The following is a 22124-nucleotide window of genomic DNA, read 5'->3' as shown; positions in this document are numbered from 1 at the left end:
CTTTTTTTTAAAATATCTGTTTGGGTGTTTTGAGAAAAATAAAATAAAATAGAAGAATGAAAAAAGCAAAAATGATAGAAATCAATATTTAAAAAAATTGAAATTATATTCCATTAAGTAAACTCTGGCTGGTGTCTCGGGGTCACTGATGAATAAGAAAAACGTAATTTTTGTCATGCTTTACAGAAAGGAGAAAAAAAAACAAAATTGAAATACAAGAAAATAATTAATTTAATGGAACAAACTAAAGTGTTTATGAGAAAAAAGTGTCATCTTCGGACTGTATTGTTATAGCTTTTTAAAAAATTAAATAATGATTATTATATTTGGTTATTATTTACAGTTTTTACAATAAAAATAATAGTCATAAACAAATGACAGATAACTTAAATTAAATTAAAATTAAATTAAAGAACAATAAGGAACAGAAATTAATGACTGAAAATCCCTCAGCTACACCTTTTACACTAATATACGGTTTCTGCCTGTTTTATAAGAGAAAAAACTGTAAAACGTTTTTTAAAAGTGTCGCGTTTTATTTTGAAAGCATCACCGGAACTCTGCTGCGCGGCGTGTACAGCCTGACTCTCCGGGAGGAAGCTCTCCGGCCGGGATACCGCAGCTCCAGTCTATACGGGATGGACCTCACCGCCGCACGGACAGGGGGGCACGGCTGAGTGTTTGGGCGCCGCGTGCGGGACTTACTTGAGAGATACCTGCTGTTCACACACCTGGATTAACTTTAGAGGCGCGCGAGCTCCTGTGGAGTCCAGCTGTTGGGGGTTTAATCCGGACAGGTGGACGTTATTCAGCCAAGACATAAACAACAGACGGACCGGAGCAGGCATCCTAACTACCCCCACCTAACTGTTTACCAGCCGGGTACCTGCTCTGATCTTGCCCGCTTCTGAAAACTCCTCTCACGGCCTCTGACCCCCCTCTGAGTTGGTGAATAAAGCCCACTTTCACACCTGGAAAACGGTTACTTTTTCCTTACCTCCCGCTCTCTAAAGCTTGGAAGCTAGTTAGCTTTAGCCGGCTAGCCTAGCCACCTAGCATCAAGGCCGTTTTCTTTTTTTTTTTATCCTCCTGCTCCTCTCTGATTAATAATCCTTTTTTAAAGTTTAATCCAGCAACACCGGGGCGAGTGTCGCTTTAATCCCGCACGGACTGCGGGGGGATATGGGGAAGCGGCGCTCAGCCTGCCGCACATCTGTCACCGCAACGGAATCTGGAAGCGGGACACCCCGAGAAACGGCTGCCTTCACCGGACAGTAGGAGCAGTGTGTCTCTTCCTCTGGAAGCTGCTCTGGAAGCAGCACTTCCATGAATTTCTCCAGGCATGTAGAAGAGTTCCACTCCTCGCTGCTGGCATAAACCTTGCACCCACACTGTGATTTAAATTCCCCGCACATCTGGAGGTAAACAGCTGGAGTATGAGTGTGCTCTAAGGCTGCTGGAGGTCACAGATTTCACCTTCTTCTTCTTCTTCTGCTGCTTCAGCCATGAACTACCAGCAACACCTTGCCAACTCGGCCGCTATCCGAAATGAGATCCAGAGGTTCGAGTCCGTGCACCCCAACATCTACTCTATCTACGAGCTGCTGGAGCGGGTGGAGGAGCCGCTGCTACAGAACCAGATCCGGGAGCATGTCATCGCCATTGAAGGTAGGACAGGACCCGGGGGATGGAGGAGGAGGATGGATGGATGCTGGTAGTATGTGGGTGGGTTGGTGAAAGATGGGTGACAGCAGACTACATTTCCAGCCCGGAGATGGTCTGTTAGATGTTGCACAATCCGCCTGAATTGTTGGTGGGAAAGTTTATTTAATGTTCCCACAGTCTTTTTCTCTTCTCGGGAAATCGTGTTCAGGCTGTGAAAGCTGTCATGTTTGAGTCCCCCGTATTTCAAGGGAAAAACAAAGCAGTTATCACACCGTGAGACACTCATTAAAGAGTCCTCATGAACACAGAGTAGCACTCTTTAAAGAAGATCCTGTATGGTTCTAGAAAACCTTGTTAATAGTGACACCTGTGGGTGTGGATTGAATTGCCGGTGGCGTTTTGTTGCTAGTGTTTGGTCTTCACTAACAACAAATATAGTTTTATTTTTTTTTACTGTTGGATGTATATTGTACAACATCCAACATATTTTGTGTAGATTCTTAAGTGGAGGGGATGTGTCACTGTGGCAACCAAGAAAACTGAGGTCTAAAACCAGTCCAAACTGTTTTATTTTAAACAGCGAAAGTTTGTTTCTGCCACTAAAAATAGGGAAAATGGCCAGGGAGGTAACTCAAATTTTTGAGCTGTTATCACAAAATCCTAAGTAAGTTATCGTGGAATAAAAAATTGGAACGTTATTATCTCAAAATTTTGGGTTTTATCTCCAAATTCAGAATGATTATTGAAACACTTTAAGTTCAGAATCAGAGAAATTTTATTAATCCCAGAGGGAAATTGAGTTGTCATAGCAGCAAATATACAACAAACATTAAGCACTCATACAAAATGAGTGTAGAAACAGATATTGATAGAAGTTGTTTTCAAATTTTGTATTTATTGTCTCAAAACCTCAGGTTTTTTATCTTTCCATTTTTGTCTGAGATATCTCAAAATCCCAAGTTACTTTCAAGTAAATTGAAATTTAGTTATTATTACAAAATGTTTTTTTCAACAAAGTTTGAGTTATCACAAAATTTTAAGTTGTAATATCAAAATTTAGAATTAAAAACTGAGCATCTCAACATTGTGAGTTATTCTCTTAAGGTTTTAAGTTAAATATCTAAAAATTAGGGGTTACTTCTAAGCTAGGATTTAGAGTTATCTCAAAATGTTGGACTTTTATCATAAAATTTCTGGGTTTAATCTTAAAGTTTTGAATTACTTATGTTGAAATTTCAAGTTACTTAAGTAAGTCAAAATTTACATACATACTTGAAAATCAAACGTTAGTGATTCCCTCGACCATGAATCCCTTCAGTGTCCAAATGTGGACATTTTCACCCTTTAAAAGTAGAAAATACTAAGAAGAAGAGGAAAATTGGGGGAGAGACTTTATGAATTTGGGGGTGGAGTTACATTAGAGTTACATTAGTTTAGAGGCTGCTAAAATGTAAATGATCAATTGAATGGAGAAAATTAAAGTGATTTGGTGGGTTTTGTACCTTAGGCTTTTGCCAGTGATTCAGTGGGTTTTGTCCCGACTGAACTAGTTATCGAAAAGACGTTATTGATAACAAAGCCTTTTGTTTACATCTTCTTTGTGTTTTTAGTGTTATTATCAGAGTCTCAACACAAACCTGACTCAGGTGATAAATAAACTTGCTAGCAGTGATCAAAGAAAGTGATAACCTTCGAGGCGTTCTCGATGGATCGGGTAGTTTGGGAACAGATTTATTCCTCGTAATTCACAACATCACCGGGATTACACTTTTACATAACGGCTTCATAACTTAATCCCTCTGTCAGATTAGCAGAAGACCCTGTGCTGAACAGCTGTTTCAGCCTCCATAAGTACAAGTGTCTCAGCATTGATTTATTGATTGATATTGATGGGGAAGCAGCAACGATCTGACATGATCCTTTCTCCTTTAAACACAAGAGGCAGTGAGAGCCAGATGGCTGCTGTTTGGTGGTTAATCCAGTGAATTAACCACACATTGGTGCAGAAATCCTGTAAATCCAGCTCAAACATAAGCAGATATTACATTGAAACAGAAACGATCTGATCAGAGAGAAGCAGCTGGAATTCAGAGATGTTACAGCTGGAAGTGAAACTCTTTCAGACCTGAGAAGTGGAGTTTCTGCTTGCTCCTTTGGGCCACATGATGAAGGAAATGATGCTGAGGATGACGATATGAAGCTACTGTCATTTCAATGAAAACAAACTGATGAAATGTGAAAGAAAGAATAACGATGGAATCTGCTATTGCAAATAAGATGATACGATCTGACACACTAAATAAAATAACAACAAAAACAAATTGCAACACTAGTAGCAATGGATGATCTGATATCCTCGTGTTGGTGTTGTTCCCTCGTCATCATAAATAATGTTGTTCCAGGTTCAACATTGCAAGTGACCAATCACATTGTTGTGACGTCCCCCTTTTGTGCCTTTGAAAAATACCGTCTTAAAAAAATCTACTTCACTTGCGAGAAGAGAAACCGCTTCTGTCCGCCCATCCAGGAACTTCAGTTCTTTGCATTTCAGGATACTTTTCTTTAATAAACGGTAAGCATTATACATATCGTCCTTGCAGAGGTGGTTTCTCTTCTCGCAAGTGAAGTAGATTTTTTGAAGGCGTTTGTTTTTTTTCGAGGTCGCGGATGACGTCAAGAGAAGGTGATTGAGAAGGTCACTTGCAATGTTGAACCTGGAACAACATTATTTATGATGACGAGGGAACAACACCAACACAATCTGTAATGACATACATTAAGCAGAAAGCAACTAATGATGTAAAAAAAAAAGGTAAATAATTGAAAAAGAGGATTTACAGCTGGTTAAGTGTTTTTCAGTGTGATTTTAAAGGATCCTGGCAGAGTAAAGGGATTACATCACTCATGACATTTAAAGATAATAGCTGTGCTGTGGTTTCAGGTGATTTATGGGTAAAATAATCACTGACAGGGACATTAGAAGCAGCAGAAAACCTTCCGCATTTTCCTCTCAGACAGTTACTGCTGCTTGTTCTTCTAATGAACACAGCAAAGAGCTCAAGAAACAGCAGCCATGTTTAAAATGCGTTCAAAATTTATTCATCTAATTAAAATTCACTATTTGTGATGATGGTCAATAAGGCAATCTGATGATCACGTACATTTACATGTGCGGCCCAAATTTCAGTCTCTCCGTCTTTCATGTTTTTGCCTTAAAATGAAAATATTTGTGTTGGATATACGTCTTTCGTTAGCTGCCTTAAAGGCAGAATTACAGCGTGTGAATGTATGGCTGATACAACATACATGCGCAGTGAGGATAATTCTGATCTATTCCGATTTGTTTCTCAGTAGTTTCTGGTGTCATGTGTTGCGTTTTGAGATCTTTAAGCGTACTGAACTTTGTCAGGTTCTATTTTAATGATTTATTGATTCAACCGCTCTGACGGTAGTCAGGCTGGTGAAATTGAACTTGAAATTGAGCTGTTTAAAAATGTGACTGTTAATTAATTATAACATGGAGGGCAACTATGTTTTCACATAGGACCGGGTAGGTTTTATGCTTTTTTTGTCTTTGTCGACCCACCTGAATTTTGTCTCAGTACATCGCTTTGTTTTGTGGTCTGTTTTGCTTTTCTAGGGCCCTGACTTCTTATGACATGTTTTTGCATTTATCGTTTATGATCCATTTAACTTTTGGCCTACTCACTTTTTAGCTTTATGGGATTTTTATTTTTTGTAACCTTACCTTATTTTGGGCTTTATTTCTTTGCCAGTCTTGATTTTAAGCCCCACCTTCTTTTGGGGGTTTCCCTTTTTTCTTGACCCTGCCCACTTTTGGGACTACTTCATCTGTTTTGCTCTCCAAATAGACTGTTAATGTGTATGCATCCAAAACCCAGTCAGGCATTACTCTTACTAAAGAATATTATTTCCTGCACCACAAAAATCTGTCCTTTCCCACAGTCACTGATATCTGTATATATAGAATACTCAGAGGGGGTAAAAATACTTTTTCTTGGCACGCTGTCTATCTGTTGAGGCTTCAAAAATACTTCTTCGTGTAATCCTGATCTGTAATGTTCTAGTAGTTTGATCTGAACCACTGAATGTGAGATGTTCTCCAGCAGAAAATGTGACAAAATTTGAAATAAAGAATATGTTGAACTTCTCTAGGTTTCATTGTGTTTTGAAAGCTTACCATTGATGAGTTTTCTAACAGAATGATTGACGTTATAGTCCAGCTGTGCTGGTAATAGTTCAGAGTGTCAAATCAATATTGTCACTTACAGAAAAGTGCAGTAATTGTGTCTTATTTCTTTCTTAGGCTTGTTATTTCTCATAAACCTGGCCTAAAATAAATGGGGTTTAGTTTTTGCATTTCTTGTGTATTTTGGAGGATTTTGAGTCAGATTTGAGTCCGAATTGAATCATTTAACATCTGCTGTGGTCTTTATAGTCAACAGCATGGGTGGTTTGGGGATGCTAATAGTTCAGCAAGTCAAATTAGTATTGTTGTTGAAATAAAAGTGTCGTAATTATACCTTATTTCTTCCTGAGTATAGTTGTTTTTGTTAAATTTGGCGTAAAATGAATGGGGTTTGGTGTGTTTTTAGAGGATTTTGAGTCAGATTTGAGTCTTAATTGAATCATTTGACATCTGGACCAGCTGCAGTCCTTACAGTCGGCAGCACAGGGCTGAGGGTGGAGGCATTCAGTGGCCTCGCAGCTGTCAGCTGAGTAGTCCAAGCACTGACTCGCTCCTGCTCTGTTCACTTCCATTTTGCCTGAATTCACATGGTGACTCATGCTGGAAATAACCCAAAACAGCAGCGGCAGCACTGTCATCCTCTGTCTCTGCCTCTCGGTGCACATCTGGACGTGTCGCTCAGATTCACGTCGGGTTACATAAGCTCTCGGCTCCGGAGGCTGCCGTCCTCACCGCTCCCGTGGGCCGTGACTCGGCCCAGTTACGGCGCTCTGACTGCACGCCTCTGTGGGGGCTCATTTGCATTTGAGGCGTGTGCGAGGACGGATGGGCAATGCCCTGCCAGCCAGGTGACACTGACCCACTTTCTCTGTGTTTGGCCTCACAGCTGTGGATGCATGAAATGAAACCAAACCCACGCTGTGAACATCCTTCACTTCATCCTCCCACAGCAGGAGAGCCAGCGTGGAGTGGAGGTTAACCAGCATCAGAGGCTACAGAGTCCCACTTAAAGGCTGTAAAAGAGCTAATTAAGAGCAGAGAGACACAGAAACTACAACAAAGAAGAGAATAAAGACTTCTTTGTAATCTTTGAGTGTTTATGTGAAACTGTGCAGGTTAAAGTCCTGCATCAGATTCAAACAGTGATTCATATATTGTGGAATTTACCTGTCGGAGGTGAGCTGAACAGTTGCGTGGTGGAGTGCAACAAGCCTTTTATTTAATCACTCCTGCTCCTTTGTCCGAGTGCTTCTCCAGTAACACCGGCGTCTACTTTCTGCCTCGGGCTTTTGTCTCACTCCACCAGCCTGTGGTCAGCGAACGCACCGTGTGACCCAGTTAGCCTCACCACGGTGTGTTTGCTCTGTGTTTTCTCTCTTCAGTTATTATGATTGTGCCCACGCAGCACTCATTCTCATGTTTCAGCCATTAGGACTGACTGTGACGCAACGCCCATCCCGCTCAGGGACGAGCGGAGATAAAGAGGCAAGCAGGGTTTGGGACTCAGTTAAAAGAAATCTCGCAGGGCTGCCAGGGGGTGAAACTGACACCAACCTGAACCTAAGCATTGTTTTTAGTCACCTGCTGCCAGGATGGCTGCAGATGATGATGGTCATTTTGGTCTTTGTCTGTCATCAAGCTGAGAACATTTTCCTACAGTTTAGCTTTTAGCATAGTTTATATGGTTTAGTTTATATAGTTAATAGTTTAGCTTATAGTTTATAGTTTAGCTTATAGTTTATAGTTTAGCTTAATTTGACCTTTTATTAAAACATTAAAATCACTTTAGGCTAAAATGGCAGAACAGTAATATGCCAGGAAGGACACTGTATGCTAAAACCAGAGGGAGATAAAGAAAGAAATGTGAATCACATGTTCTGTAATGTAAATAAATCATGGTTTAAAGCTATAAAACAGACTGCAGCAGGAAATCAAAGCGGCAGAGTAGCTGGAAAAGTTCCAAATATCAGCACAAGGTCTGAGAGACACTTTCAGGGTTTTTTTTTTTCTTTTCTTTACTGCATGTGGAAATTTTTTGGTGCCCCTCAAAGAGGGTTTAGACAGCCCCCCCAACCAAAAAAAGAAAAAAAAAATCCTCCCCAGTGTTAGCTTAAAATAACAGCAAATTTGTCAGAGATGGAAAGGGTTCAGCCTTTCAAAATAAGAGCAAAGGGCCTGTACACTAGTTGAATAAGTTTCCTTATTCTCTTTGATAGATGAAAAAATAAAGCTAATTTGTAAAATATATTTAGACCTTTGCATGGGAAACACTGCAACACTTCAAAATTAGCAGAATAGATTCCCTTTGGACTCTATTAGCTTCACTTGGCATGATTTACAGTCCAAAATAGGGCTGCTCAATTAATCGAATTTTAATCACGATTACGATCTGGGCTTTCAACGATCATTAAAAATGACTGAGCCGATTATTAGCCCCTCCCTCATTTATCCGCGACACCTTAAAGGCCGGTCCATGAAAATATTGTTGGGCATAAACCGGTTCGTGGCGCAAAAAAGGTTGGAGACCGCTGATTAAGAGGACCCGAGGGAAGCTCGGAAAGCTAAGCAGAAGTTATTTGGAGAGGAGAGTGACTGCCGTTGGTTGAAAAGAGAGGTAAAAAAAAAAACTTCAGTGGTGTTGCGCACTATTTTATATTATTTTTTAAAGTCATTATTCAATACATTGTTATTGTTAACCCTTTAAAGCCGGTCAGAGCAGCACGCTCCGTTTTGTGTAACTATTTTTAAATCCCTGTAGAACCTGAACCATGTAAGCTAGCGCAATAATTTGTTTTGCATACGAAACCGGAGGAGTTGTACTTACATCTTATGCCACCAGCTTGTCCTCGGTCACGGTTTCCTTCCACATAAAGCTTTGCAAAAATTGCATAAAAAGCGCTTGCAGGAACAAAAACATAATATTCCAGAAACACGCTTTACCGATCCGATCAGCTGTTCCTAACATTTCCCACAGTGAAACAGACGTCACCGCTAACTATCGCATGTCCGCCATTTCCTGGCCAAAACTGGAAGTGACGTCATTTTCGCGGAAATGTAGTTTTTTTTACTTGTAGGCCTTAAAAGCCTATACTGGTCATGTTTGACTTTTCTGAATAGTTTCTGGGATGCTTAGAACTCAAATTGCACTGCTGGAAATAGTTTATTTTGATGCACCTGCTGTTTTCTTTGCTAATTTGCATCATAGGATTGTTTTTTCGTTTTTCCTGCAGTATATAAAAATTGGTGTATCTCCAAAATAAAACTATGAAGACACTCAAAATAAATTTCCTGTTGTTGTAAACTATTTTTTGCAACTTTTTTGTATTTAAAGTTTTGAGGGATAAGCCTCTTAAATTTCTCCAAGTAGAAATATATGTAAAAAAAACAAAAACGATTTTCAATTTTTTTGTAGTTTATTGCACTTTTTTTGCAATTAATGTAGTTACTATGGACTTAATGCATACATATTATTAAAATATGGGCTATAACAGTTGCATAGCAAATTCAAATGCACCCACAAATGGCACTACAACATGTAAAAAAATAATATAAGCTCTGGCGGACTTGGTTCTATAGTAGGTCTTAAAGAGTTAAATAAATATCGTCAAATAATCGAGATCTCAATTTCAGTGAAAATAATCGTGATTATCATTTTTGCCATAATCGAGCAGCCCTAGTCCAAAATAATCCTTATTTATCTCAAACTGTTGTAGAAAGAAAAATTATATAAATACAACTTCAGATCACCTTTTAGACAATGACTGGGCAATTCATTTTGTCAAAGGGGCCATGTGAGAAGCTGGAACTATTGTAGAGGGCCACACCAGTCCCAGCTTCTTATAGGGACCATTTGGAAAATGATTTAACCGCCTGTGTTATAGAGTGCTTTTGGTTGATGATAATGACAACCAGTGCAACTAGTAGTTGATAAATTAGTTTGCTGGCAGAATATTAATGGTTAATCATTATGAAAATCAAATAATTGATGATATTTGAGTAAAAAAAGGTCAAAAGTTTTTCTCTCCATGTTATGTTTTTGATCTGCTTCTTCATTGGTAGGTTTTAAAGAACCCCACCCCTTTTAAATACAAAGAAGTCATTTTTGCAACCCTGCCTTATTTAAGGATGTTTATGGTCCCGCCTTCTTTTGGGGGTTGACCTTTTTCTTGATCCCGCCCAATTTTGGGTCTATTTCTTCTTATATTACAATTGGACCTCTTATTTTCTGGCTTCTTCTGTTTTCCTGGTGTCCCACTTTCTTACGATGTTTTTTTTTCTTTTATGACCACACATTCTTTTTGGGCTACTCCTCCTTTTTGAAGAATTCCGCCCTTTTTATTCTTATTCTTGGATTAAAAACAAGGTGAAGCAACACCTTAAATACATACAAGAACACTTGACAATAATACAGGGCTGTTTTAAGCCACCATATGCTCATAAAAAATTAAATGATGGATCTTCACCTTCAGACTACTTACTAAGATATTTTTGTATGATACTGATGGCAGAAATACAGCAGTTATTTGATTTATAATTATATAATTAGTTTATTTCCTGAATTTTAACAGGGAACCATTTAGATGATTAAGTAGTTGTTTTTAAGATAAAATTGAGAAGTTTTTAGAGTCTGTCCTGTAAAGATTTGATGATTAATGCTATATCAAACTTCTGTTCTGTGTTTTCTTACATTTTCTAGTGAAATGATCTGTTACGTGACTGATTGTAAAGTAATCTTCAAAGTGAGGGTATGTGCGTCAGTTGTTTCGTTGTTTGTTGACGGTAGCACTTTTCTGTAAGGCTCAGTGAGCGTTACTCTGGCAGATGGTCGATCTCAGAGTGTGATTGTGATGTAACACTGCGGCTGATTGACGGCCGCTAATAACTGTAATAAGGAGTCACGGGATGCTTTTAAACGAGGCTTTTAGCCATTGCATAACTGCGCCCGCTGACCGCCGCTGAAGTCTGTCCTGAGATATTACGCCTCATATCTGTGCACCTTTTGTCCCCCCCTCATAGCTCCGCCTCCACCCCTGCTGACTCCACCAGATTAGGGCCAACTGCTGACATTATGTTCTTGTTTCTTTTCTTTTTTTACCAACATTCATTTGTTTTCCTGCTTTTCATTACGATTAATGCTTGAGGTGAGTCATCATCAGTGGAGTGGAGTAAGCGCTCTCAGTGGAGGTGGGCGGGCACTCAGGCAGCACAAACTGATAATGTGCAGCCACTGGGAGCATTTAAAGTGATCGATACGACACCTGAGGAAAGACTTTTAAAGGTTTGATCACCCCCTTTCATACGTGGAGCGATCATAAAGGATTATCTCAACAGTTGTGGGGGTTTATTTTTACTCTCGAGCCTCCGTCTGCTGAGATCAAACTCAATCCAACCTGAGGATAGAAGCTTTGCCCACCCTCCTCCAACAATCACACAGACATCTGTACTGTGTTATGTAAAAACAATAACAGCAAAAAAGCTGCAGCTTCAGACTCTGACAGGTGGAGCTGCAGATTTAAACTCCCGGCCAGATAAATAAAACTGGACATCATGTAAAAGATTTATTTGACTGTAGAACAGCAGATGTCTAACATTGTCCTGCTTTGGTTCTGCAGTTTAGCTGTGGTTTTATCTCAATGCAGCCAAAACCAGCTCCAACATTACTGCGCAGTCCCACTCATACTGGCTCTTACTCCCACTCTCCAAAGCAGGTCATCCACCTCAAATATAGTACTCTTTCCTGAAAAACATACCTGTTCAGATAGTTTCAGTTTTAATGCACAGTGTCAGTTACCCAACCTTACCATTAAAATGGTTGTTGTTGTTGTTGTTTGTTTGTTTTTTTTAAAGACGTAGTTATATAAATTTCCTTCTTTTAGTAAACATCTTATTTCTGGATTCCTCTAATTTTCTAATTCTTTGTCTACAGTATAGTTTTTATTAGTGACAAGATTCACAGATTTATTAATTTGTTTTGTTACTTTGTTTCCCCCTGGTCCATTAGGGACCCGCCTTCCTTTGGATGTTGCTTGTTTTCTTTTTTTTGTTTTCTTTTTTGTTTTGTTTTTTCACTCCACTCAGTTTTGGCTTTGTTTAGGGTATACCACCTTATTTTGGGTTAGGGTGTTTTGCTTTTCTAGGTCCCACTTTATGGTGTTTTTTTTTTTTTTCCTTTTATGACCTCAACTAACTTTAGTACACTTCCTTTTTAGCTGTTCAGCTTTTAAACCCACCCAAATATGGTTGTTCAACACTACCCATATGGAAAAGATATATATAAATCTTATAAAGTTTGTATCTGTCTTGTGTGAAACTTGTATGAAAAGCACACAAGAGTGAAAACACATATAAGATCCCTTGAAAAATTATATAATGAAACTTGTATGTTTTGGATACTTCCTAAAACAATATATGAAAGTAATGAGAAAGTGGCCACTTTCATGAGTAAATCATATATGTTTTTACTATTTCTTTTCCATATGGGTAGGCTTACCACAGAATATAGAAGTTTCCTACACCAAAATAAAAGCAAAATAATAAAACTTCTGCTTCTTTCACCAAAGTGCTTTTATTTAGGGCTACCCCAACCTCATTTTTCCTTTTCTCTGGAGATTTGTTTCGCCTGTATCCTATTTTTCTTTTTAACTTTTTAAGTTTTTATAGAGAATAATTTGTTTAGGCTCCACCCTCTTTTGGGGGATGTCCTTTTTTTGTTCCACACCTAATTTGGGGAGTAAATGCTATGTTAGAACTCCAGTGGCCTGTTTGCTGACTTAAAGCTAACGATATCCAAATACAAAACCAATTTCACATTATTTTGTGTGTATTTAAAGTCCTGATAATCTAACATGGATTTAGTTGATGGCAAGGCTTCCTGAATTCACCTGTGTAGCATAAGAGTATGCCAATAAACATCAGAAAATGTGCCTGTTAACTTTATCTTTTTGATAACTTTAACTCTTTTGAACATTTTGTCTTGAAGATGTTGTTTTTTAGGGGCCAGTTTCACCAAATGTGCAACAGGAAAGCTGCAATAAGTCATTTAAAATTATTTCCTCTCACTTTTGCTGACCTGATTTCCAAAAACAGGGACCATTGTCGTGATCTGTGCTATATCGACTTTATCTTTAAATGAAGCCAGGTATAAATAGGCAGTTGACACTGAAATGCTGGAACAAACACAAATATTTATCCCGCACTGATTCGCGCTGTGTTTTAAGATAAACAAGTTAACCAGGATCCCCGAGCAGGTCCTCATGGTCATTAAGCCCAGAGGATGCTCTTATTGATTGGTCTGCAGAGGAAGCATCTCAGGGAGGCGGGGAGTGGAGGGGGGGATATCGACTCGGGAGAAAATGTCAGAGCCGTGCCGTGATCTGCATCCTACTGTCACAGATGGATTAACACGCATTAGGAAGATAAATACCAGTTCAAATGAGCTGCCAGTCCAGCTGAGTCCAGACCTCCCTGTAGCTGGCCTGCTCTGATTTGAAGCCTCTGCAAAGATAAACAAGATAAATTACGAGGGAAGCTCGTGTTGCAGCTGATTAATCTGGCTTTGAAGATGTAATTTCATCCTGTTTCGAGTCATTTTTAATGTCTTTATGAAGAATAAATGGTTCAGTTTTGGGGTTATGAAAACTTCAGTGTCATTACAGCCGATGATTCCCCCTGCAGGAATTGTGGGTAGTTCGGCTGGATTTAGCCGAGCTGTTTGAATGCGTACACGGGGGATTCCCTTGTTTTTTTTTTTTTTTTTTACTGTGGAGGTTTTATAGCCTTCACAGTGTTTCAGTTTGCTTTTCAGTATCACAGTTAAACGGAAGCTGCTTTTCTCTGGATTATGGTGACGTTAGCGTAAAGTTTATATGATGACATCACTAAATTTGCAGCACTAAGATTCATCACAGACCTTAAAGCACTTACCTGCTGCTGCACATCGTGTGCTCGGCTTGTATTATTCTTATTTATAGGGCCATTGTTACCATGTCTCCACATTTTCCTGACCTCCATCTGTCAGAAAAGTGTGGGAAGTTATTTTCTTCTGTGTCAAGATTTGTTCCTTCTGTCTGCCCTGAATGCTCACGCTGAATTTAGAGAAAGGGCGTTAAATTGTGCAGCTTCCCCCTCCTCAGTTTGAAGTAAATCTTCAGCAGATGGTCTCACTGATTGAATTTAAGGCTGAAAATATTCTGCCTGAGACACTCGCTTATTCTGATGATTTAGGTTCTCACATCTTTATCATTGTTTGTTTATTCATCCCACTTCATCTCCTTCATGTTTGAAGACTTAATTATTTGTGCTGGCTGTACTCATGCCTGTCTGTCTCATGTAAAGTTGGCTGTTGATGTCTGAAACTTTGCACAGCTTTGGACAACAGGATGGAAAACATGCGTGGAGATTATTCACCGGTCTGCTGTAAATCATGTTCAAGTTATTGCGGCTCAAATGCAGATGGGGTCTAAAAAGGCCAGTTTTTCTGTTCCAAGTGTTTCCATTTAGATGAAAATCCAATAAAAACTGTTGGACAGTAACAGGTTAAACATCCAGACGGTGGCGTCTCTCCTCGTTTGCTGTAATTGGGCTCAGCTGAGGGAGGGTCACCTGTTAGCGATGCTAAAAATACCCCCACTGTCGTTCTGCCTGCCTGCCTGCAGGGCCCCATTAGGGTGATGTGCTTATCATCCATCCCTCAGTGTGTGTGATATCCAAACACATGACTGCACTCGAATGCAGCGGTGCTTTACGTCAGCTGTACGATTGTCCGCCACTGTTGTTGTGTTTTAAAGGCAGGAGAGGCTCTAAGTCGTGTAATGAGAGAGCCCCGAGGAGCTACAGCCTTTTATTATACAACAGGACAGATTTAGATTCAGGAGAACCGACTTAAAGATAAAGTTTGAGAATATTTGATTGAACATTTGCTCTATAAAAAGGAAAGTCAAATTAGAGGTTTGTGCAGTTATAAATCAGTCAGATCTGAACACAAACACATGAGACACACATTCTTAGCTTCAGTTTGACTCACACTTTTAAAGGAAACCTCCAGAGAAATCAGAGAAAAACCTTCCTGATATTATCTTAGATCTGTTTTGCAACTTCAGGCCAATATTGACTGTTTATTAGATATAAACTTCATTATGAAGGTTTCATTAAAATTGTGCTTGCTCTGTATTCTAATAGATCTGATTTGTATAATGCTTGTTTTTACTGTAATAGAACAATGACATATAAAACAGTTAGTTCAGAATCTTCCTGTATTACAGCACTTAAATGCTAGCTGTCTGTACATGTGTAAATGTAGACTGCTAAAGATGACTCTCTCTTGCTTGCATATGGCCCCAGAATAAAACTGGCTACACCCAGGGAGAGAAAATCCCAAACCAGAAAGATGGATGAGTTAATCCCAGAATTCCCAGGCTAGCTGCTTACCATCACTCCCAGTCTTTATGCTAAGCTACGCTGACTATCTGATTCCAGCTTTGTACTTAAGGTTGCCCAGGCGAGCAGATTATGACTGTTCAAGCCTAAAAAAAACCAGATGATAACAAAAAGAAAAGTTTTACATTTCAGTGTTGTGGCTTTTTATAATAACAAATTAGAATCCTTTCATAACTTATGCAAAAACTCTGTACAACCCAACACATCTGTCCAGCAGAGAAACATCTGTTCTCTCACCTTAGCAGTTTATTTTAACCTAAAAGTGTCAAGTCTGTTTTATCTATAAAGGTCAACATCACATGTTAGAGCTAGAGTGAAAACAGGACGGCTACCTCCTTGCAACTAGGAAAAACCTGTGCTGTCATGGTGATTGCATTCATTTTTTGTTTTTTGCATCTAGTGATAGATTGAAAGTAGCTGCACTGACCAACTGGTTGCCCAGAGGTTGAGTGTGCACCACCCTCAACCACTTCTAATCCGGTTGTTCAGTGATGACGCGACGAATCCTACTTCCGGGTCTAAAGTAGTCTGCGTTTAATATGGCTTTTGTGTTGTTAACATGTTTAATGTTATGTATTTTCTTCTATTTGATCTCAAAAAGCTCCTAAAACAGTCAGTGATCCCTGTTGACCTCCCTCGGCTTTTATTACCGCTAATCATTTATTTAAGATCAGTTTTTAAAACCTTAGGATGTAACTACAGCCCAGCCCATGCAGCAGTATATGAATGACTAACCTCGTATTGTGGATGGATTATCTCAGTTGTTCTCCTGGCTGAAGTCCTTTTACAGCATCCTGCCATGCGATTACATTTGTTCCTGACCACCGAGAACACTCACGTTAACTTTTATCGAGTGGGAAAAAAAGTTAGCTTGTTTATGTTATGCTAACATAGCTGTGTCGCTAGCGGTCACGTAGCACATCATTATATACCAGCTAGCCCAACTTCAGTAACCCTACAAACGTCACTGCTGTTTAGTTTTCTGTCTTCATTTATGCTGGAAGTGATAACAGAGCTGTACGTTTGAATTTGTTTCCAAAACCCCGCAGTCAGGACATGCTATATTGTATTTAGATAGAAGCTAGCGAGCTAACTCCCTGCTAACTTTTAACTCCGTTAAATGTCATAAATTCCGTTTTCATGGATGCCTGGATGTTAAACTCAATTGTTACTCCTGGTAGAGCAGAACACTGATCATTTTATTAAAGATGAAAGACTTTAGACAGTTTTTCAACTCTCAGTAATGCCATAGTGATCGTTTGATATATGGACCTGCAGCGGAGTTTAGGTCCAGACACGGCTAGTGACGTCAGACTGAACAACCGGATAGCAAGGCGATTGTGCCTCAAGTGAGCCAACCGGTCTCTAGACAACTGCAGCTAGATTCAGATTGAATCACTCTCAGACAGATTGGCAAATGTGTGCAAATAACTGCCGTCTAATTGATAAAAGCAGACAGATTGCCAATATGATGTGGTCAGTCTGAGTCAATTTGCAGTGATGATCATAATTTGTCTGCAACAGAGGTCTCAGCTCTACTGTTTGCCGGCTAGTTGTGTCATTTTTTTCAGTTAAATTGTTGTCCCGCTGTGACTGCATGATTATTTGTGTAGGAATCTGAACTTCTCTTTCAGATTGGCTGGATTCTGAATATAAGCAGTCAGTGTGAATTTCTGTGTATGCAGATGACAATAGATTTGCAGTTTCCAATGATTTGTCAAAGTTGACACAAACAGATTGCATGTAATTGCCAACCTGACCTCATTTAGTTACAGACTGATTGCAGATAGACTTTGTGTTGTTGCTGTTTTACCAGAGTTGTTCTGAAGATGCCAGCTGACTGCAAATGGTTGCAGACCACGTCCTCATCTTCGAGCAACCATGTCAAAGTCAGCGAGATTGTGTGACTGTAGCGTAAAGGTTCAAAGTTCATCACAGGCATAAAACATGAAGGAAAATGTCTGTATATTTAAACACACACTCAGAAATAAGACCTAACGCTCTGTTTGTAATGCTGAAACACTTTAATGTTATCTGACGTTTGCTGTGCTGGTTTTTACTACATCCTGTTTTACACTGTGGAGCCATTTTAACATGGTGTTTATTGTATTTTATTTATTGATTTATTTTTATTTTCATATTTTTGGTGCACTAATAAAAACATGTAACCCTGTGGCGTGCAAGCTGCTGATTGTTCATATCTGATATAGGAGAACTTTAATGGCACATTAAATCTGTGGTGGTGACTGTGGGTGTGGGAGCTTTCTGACAAACATGAAACTGCACAGGAGGATTTCCCCTTCAAAACACTGAGCTGCTTCTTTACAGTGAAAACACTCGAGTTGATTCTTTTCAGATGGGCTCGCGGGGAACACACAGAAAGAAACAGGAAGCAGAGAGATGAGGGTTCAGGGACAGACTCTTCTCTGTGAGTCCCTTCATCACTTTTGAGTCTTGACCTTCTCTCTGCCTTTAATCACAGCCTCTCTGCTCAGCCACAAAGCACAGCGAACACGCCGAGCCGTGGCTGGCTACTTGATGTTTTCAGGTGGAAATCTGAGTACGACCCTTCATAGATGCTAAAAATGTGCAGATATCTGTTAAAATTTGAGATGAGGCCGAGCTGTGACTCATTGGTTCCACGTTTTTGTCTGTGCAGAGCTTTTCAAACCTGGTGATTGTTTGTTTGTTACCTATTGGAGATGTTTTGGCTGATCACTGTCGGCTCGTTGTCCCTTCTCTTTGTCTAATCTGTGTCGTCTCATGGGGACCCCCCACCGAGACGCCACTGCTTGTGTCCTATTAATCCTTCTGCTTGGTCGAATCAGAGCCTCCGTCCACAGACTTTCCCCCTCTGACCCCCCTTTTTTCCAGACCAAACAGTGCAGGGGATGAAGGGTTAAATCAAGCAGAGCTGCAGCACATTGCTGTTTCTGAAGTTTTCTGTTTACAGCCTTTAAGCATATAAAAAGGTTATTAATTTCTTTCTCTAGGATGATGATAAACAGGTTTTTCTGTCAGTTTTCTGCACATAAATCAGCTGCACGCAGAGTCTTACAGGTGTGCCTATGGAGTGTTTACCTTTATAGCAATTTATCTAATAGCATATACTAGTATCTGTGCTCCTCTGTCAGTCGGTCTCCCTCCTCTTCACTCACAGAAACAGTTTTAATGGGTCATTGTGTCTGAATAATGCAGAGCTCGGGGCTTTGCTGCTAAATTTGGTTCAGCATCTCCTCTGTGATAGGCTGATCTATATCTCCCAATGCCTTTCGTCTTTTTTTCTTTAAAAAAAAATCCATTACCCCTCCCTCAGAGTTTTTTTTTTTTCTTTACATTTTGTCCTCCAAAAATGCTTCCTGCTCTGCTCAGTGTGAGGTCAGAGGTCGCTCTGAGTCACGGCTCAGTCACTGAGCGAGCAAACATCAGAGGCCGGGTGTCACCGCCTGGAGAAATCCTCCGTGTTCAGACATTAAAGTTGAGATTTGGATGCGTTTATCTGTGCAGAGCTGCTTTTTCTGTGGTTGGGAGATGATCTGTGCCTGCAGAGCTGCATAACAATGAGTTCAACACAAACCCACTCATCTCTGCACTGCTCAGAGGGTTTGGAAATTTGCATGTGTTGCACTGATGACTCGGACACAAATTGTAACCGGAGGAGAAGGAGCTCTCCGTCTGACCTGCATTAGGTTGTAGAAAGGTGTCTGACTTGTCCATCCTGCTCCTTTCCTCCCTCGGGAGTTGTGCTAATGAAACCGTGCCTAATCTCTGTGTGACCCTCACAGGTCAGTTTGAACAGGTACTAGAGGAAGATTTTCTTTTCATGGTAATCAAACGTCATGTTCAGAAGCATTAAAGACTCACCAGAGAGCAGGCCCAACCTTTTTTATTAAGGGACATGAACAAAATAGCCGTCATGCCTTGTGAAGTGTCCCCATTTCTTTTCTCATTTAGCTGTCACACTTTGGGCAGCCCATTTATGGCATTCAGAGCTACGCTGACACCTCACACAGTTCAACAAAAGGGCCTCGCTGCCTCTGGTTTGTTCTAGAAGGGATGTTTGATTTCATCTCCTCCCATCAGATGATGCAATCAAGTCCAGGCTTTGTCCTGCTTGTTGTCCTATTTGCTGACAATCTGCCTCAAATGTGTTTGGTTCTCATAATTCCTGCCATCAACTGTTTAAACAAGCTTCATGAACAAGTCACCAAGTCATTAATAACGTTTTGTGTCGTTTTATATTGTAATGTTCATTTACGGTAGCCATGAAATCCCAATGCACACTTGGAGTTGCTTGTTGGCACATCTTCAGGGAACCACAGAAGGTGTGCCATGTATTCTGATTGGTTGCTTAGGATCTTTGGGTTCATGAACTAGGTGATTCACAGAGAAAGTGTGTTAGATATCTATCATTAAGTCAGGCAGGCTGTCTGAATAAGAGACTGAAAAATTTGCAGGTGAGAGGCAAATGCATGAGTGTTTTTCTTTCATGAACAGATGAATGCTTCAAATTTGTAGCTGCTTCTTCTAATTCCCTTCTCACCTGCATCCGATCTATCATTTTAAGGCCTATTTGAACTCCTTTGAAACCTATTTGCTGGGCAAAAGGTAAGGCAGGAATTTCTTTCTGCAGAAATAAAAATAAAAGAGAAACTCTGAAATCAGTTAGATGAGTGCAGGAGAAGATGATTTGATTGATTTATCCTGCTGAACTAAAAGCAGCTTCTGTTACCATCACCATAAAACCGGAGCCTCAGTCTGAGTTTTTTTTTCATCCCCATCATTCCCATGAGGAACTGCTCACTTCTCTAACAGTTCATAAAAAAAAAAAGAGACAAGGTTTACGGCTCGTCTCACGGAGCTTCCTCATTATGATCCAAACTCACCACAAATCAGACAGGAAGTTCCTGCATGAAACCATTGGCTCAGACTGATACGATGACATCTGAAATCGCTCATATCCTCCAATAGGTCTTAAATGTCACCACAATGTCCTAAAGATGGATTTCATGTGTGAAACCAAACACTGATTTTACACTGGCACTGATTGTTTATTTTGGGGGCGATCGTGGCTCAAGAGTTGGGAGTTCGCCTTGTAATCGGAAGGTTACCGGTTCGAGCCCCAGCTTGGAAAGTCTCTGTCGTTGTGTCCTTGGGCAAGACACTTCACCCGTTGCCTACTGGTGGTGGTCAGAGGGCCCGGTGGCGCCTGTGTCCGGCAGCCTTGCCTCTGTCAGTGCGCCCCAGGGTGGCTGTGGCTACAATGTAGCTTGCCATCACCAGTGTGTGAATGTGTGTGTGTGAATGGGTGGATGACTGGTTGTGTAAAGCGCTTTGGGGTCCTTAGGAACTAGTAAAGCGCTATACAAATACAGGCCATTTACCATTTTATTTTGAAGGCCTACAAACAAATGTATGCTGGCTAAGCAATACTTTTACAACTGGAAATGTATGCTTTTGGTATTAGTAGCAGCAGAAATATGTCGTTTGTGAAGGTACCATCAACTTTGAGCCATGTCTCTCATGGAAAATTGATTTTTAATCTCAATGTGACTTTTACATGGATAATAAATCTTGTCATTGTAATAATTTAATTTGATAAACAATACAGTGTTTGTGTTTTAATTGAACAAAACCAGGAAATTGAAAGGAACTGAATGAAGAAATTGAATGAAGGAATAAAAGATGGATGTAATCACCGTGTCCTTGGTCGGTGCCATTTTGGTGTTTTGAAATTTAGAGCTAAAGAGCCATAGTTAAATGCTTTTTGTCTTTTTTGACTCTCGCAGGACAAGAAATTACATAATACACATCAGATATTGTTCAGGAAGACTAAAAATTCAAGTCAGTGCAATTTTATTTATATAGTGCTAATTTGCAACAACAGTTTCCTCAAGAAAGAAATCAGGGGAAATCCCAACAATCATCTGAGCCTATATGAGCAAGCACTTTGGCGACAGTGGGAAGAAAAAAACTACCTTTTAACAGGAAGAAACCTCCAGCAGAACCAGGCTCAGGGAGGGGCGGCCGTCTGCTGTGGCCGGTTGGGGATGAAAACTAGCAACTGAAACCGTAAACTCACCAGTAAAGTGCTTATTAAGGTAAGAGTTGAAGTAAGATGCTGAGTAACCCCGTGCTGGCCATTAGAAAGACTGTAGGTTCACTTTTAACATCTGGAAAATAAAATCTTGGCCTAAAAGTTCTTAAAGCAACACTAACAGTCTCCTAGGTTATAAAGATTTAGTCTAGAAAAAATGTGATCACACAGTAAGTTCAGAAGTGTCCTAAAATCTGATGAAGTTTTTCTTTTTGAAGGAAAGCTTAGAGACTTGTAACAAGATTTCTACTGGTTAGGGCGAGTCAGACTTGTTGCTCTGAATATAATTAAAACCACCTGAATTAAAAGCCACAAAAGCAACAAAAAAACCAAAAGTAATGCACAAACTACTTAGAATCGGGGATGAGGTCATGGATCATGTTTGGGAAAGTTCTGTTAAAGTCAGTCGAGGTTAGTTTTTAGTTACCTGTGGAAATATTAAAGTAAAATCAGTGTTAACATCTTTTTACTCTGGGCCTTCTTTAGAGAATAATCCAACTTGTTGTTGCACATTTATTGTTTAAGTGTGTTTTTGGTTGTGATGCTACTCTGAATCCATATTTATTCCCAGATATAAAGTTAGTTAATTAACGTTGATTGCCTTGGGGCCGTCTTTGGTGGTGAATCTGTCCTTGACTTGTCATTTTATGGATTCTTAATGAGTTCCTTTGTGGTTACAACGCTGTCTCAAGTCTATATTGTTTGTTTAATAACTGG

The 22124-nt window shown here is 39.8% G+C and overlaps 1 protein-coding gene across 2 annotated transcripts in view; it reads left to right on the top strand.

Moving 5' to 3' along the window:
• The first annotated feature begins 615 nt into the window (after positions 1 to 615).
• agap1 (ArfGAP with GTPase domain, ankyrin repeat and PH domain 1) overlaps positions 616 to 22124 on the top strand; it is a 194224-nt gene continuing 172715 nt past the window's right edge. Inside the window, exons 1-2 of one of the 2 annotated variants that reach the window (XM_085397803.1) lie at positions 616 to 1421; positions 1504 to 1668. In XM_085397803.1, the coding sequence (XP_085253929.1) occupies positions 1506 to 1668 (163 nt within the window). In that variant the 5' untranslated portion in view covers positions 616 to 1421; positions 1504 to 1505. Of the gene's footprint in view, positions 1669 to 22124 lie in introns of both variants that reach the window. The other variant, XM_085397804.1, reaches the window with a different exon arrangement.

Source organism: Rhamphochromis longiceps, linkage group LG23 (genome assembly GCF_057381845.1).
Source record: "Rhamphochromis longiceps isolate RC_006_pf linkage group LG23, R_longiceps_female_GT1.1, whole genome shotgun sequence".
In the NCBI taxonomy this organism is placed as follows: Eukaryota; Metazoa; Chordata; class Actinopteri; order Cichliformes; family Cichlidae; genus Rhamphochromis; species Rhamphochromis longiceps.
Note: the sequence above shows the minus strand (reverse complement) of the source record. Positions and strands in the feature narration are given on the sequence as shown.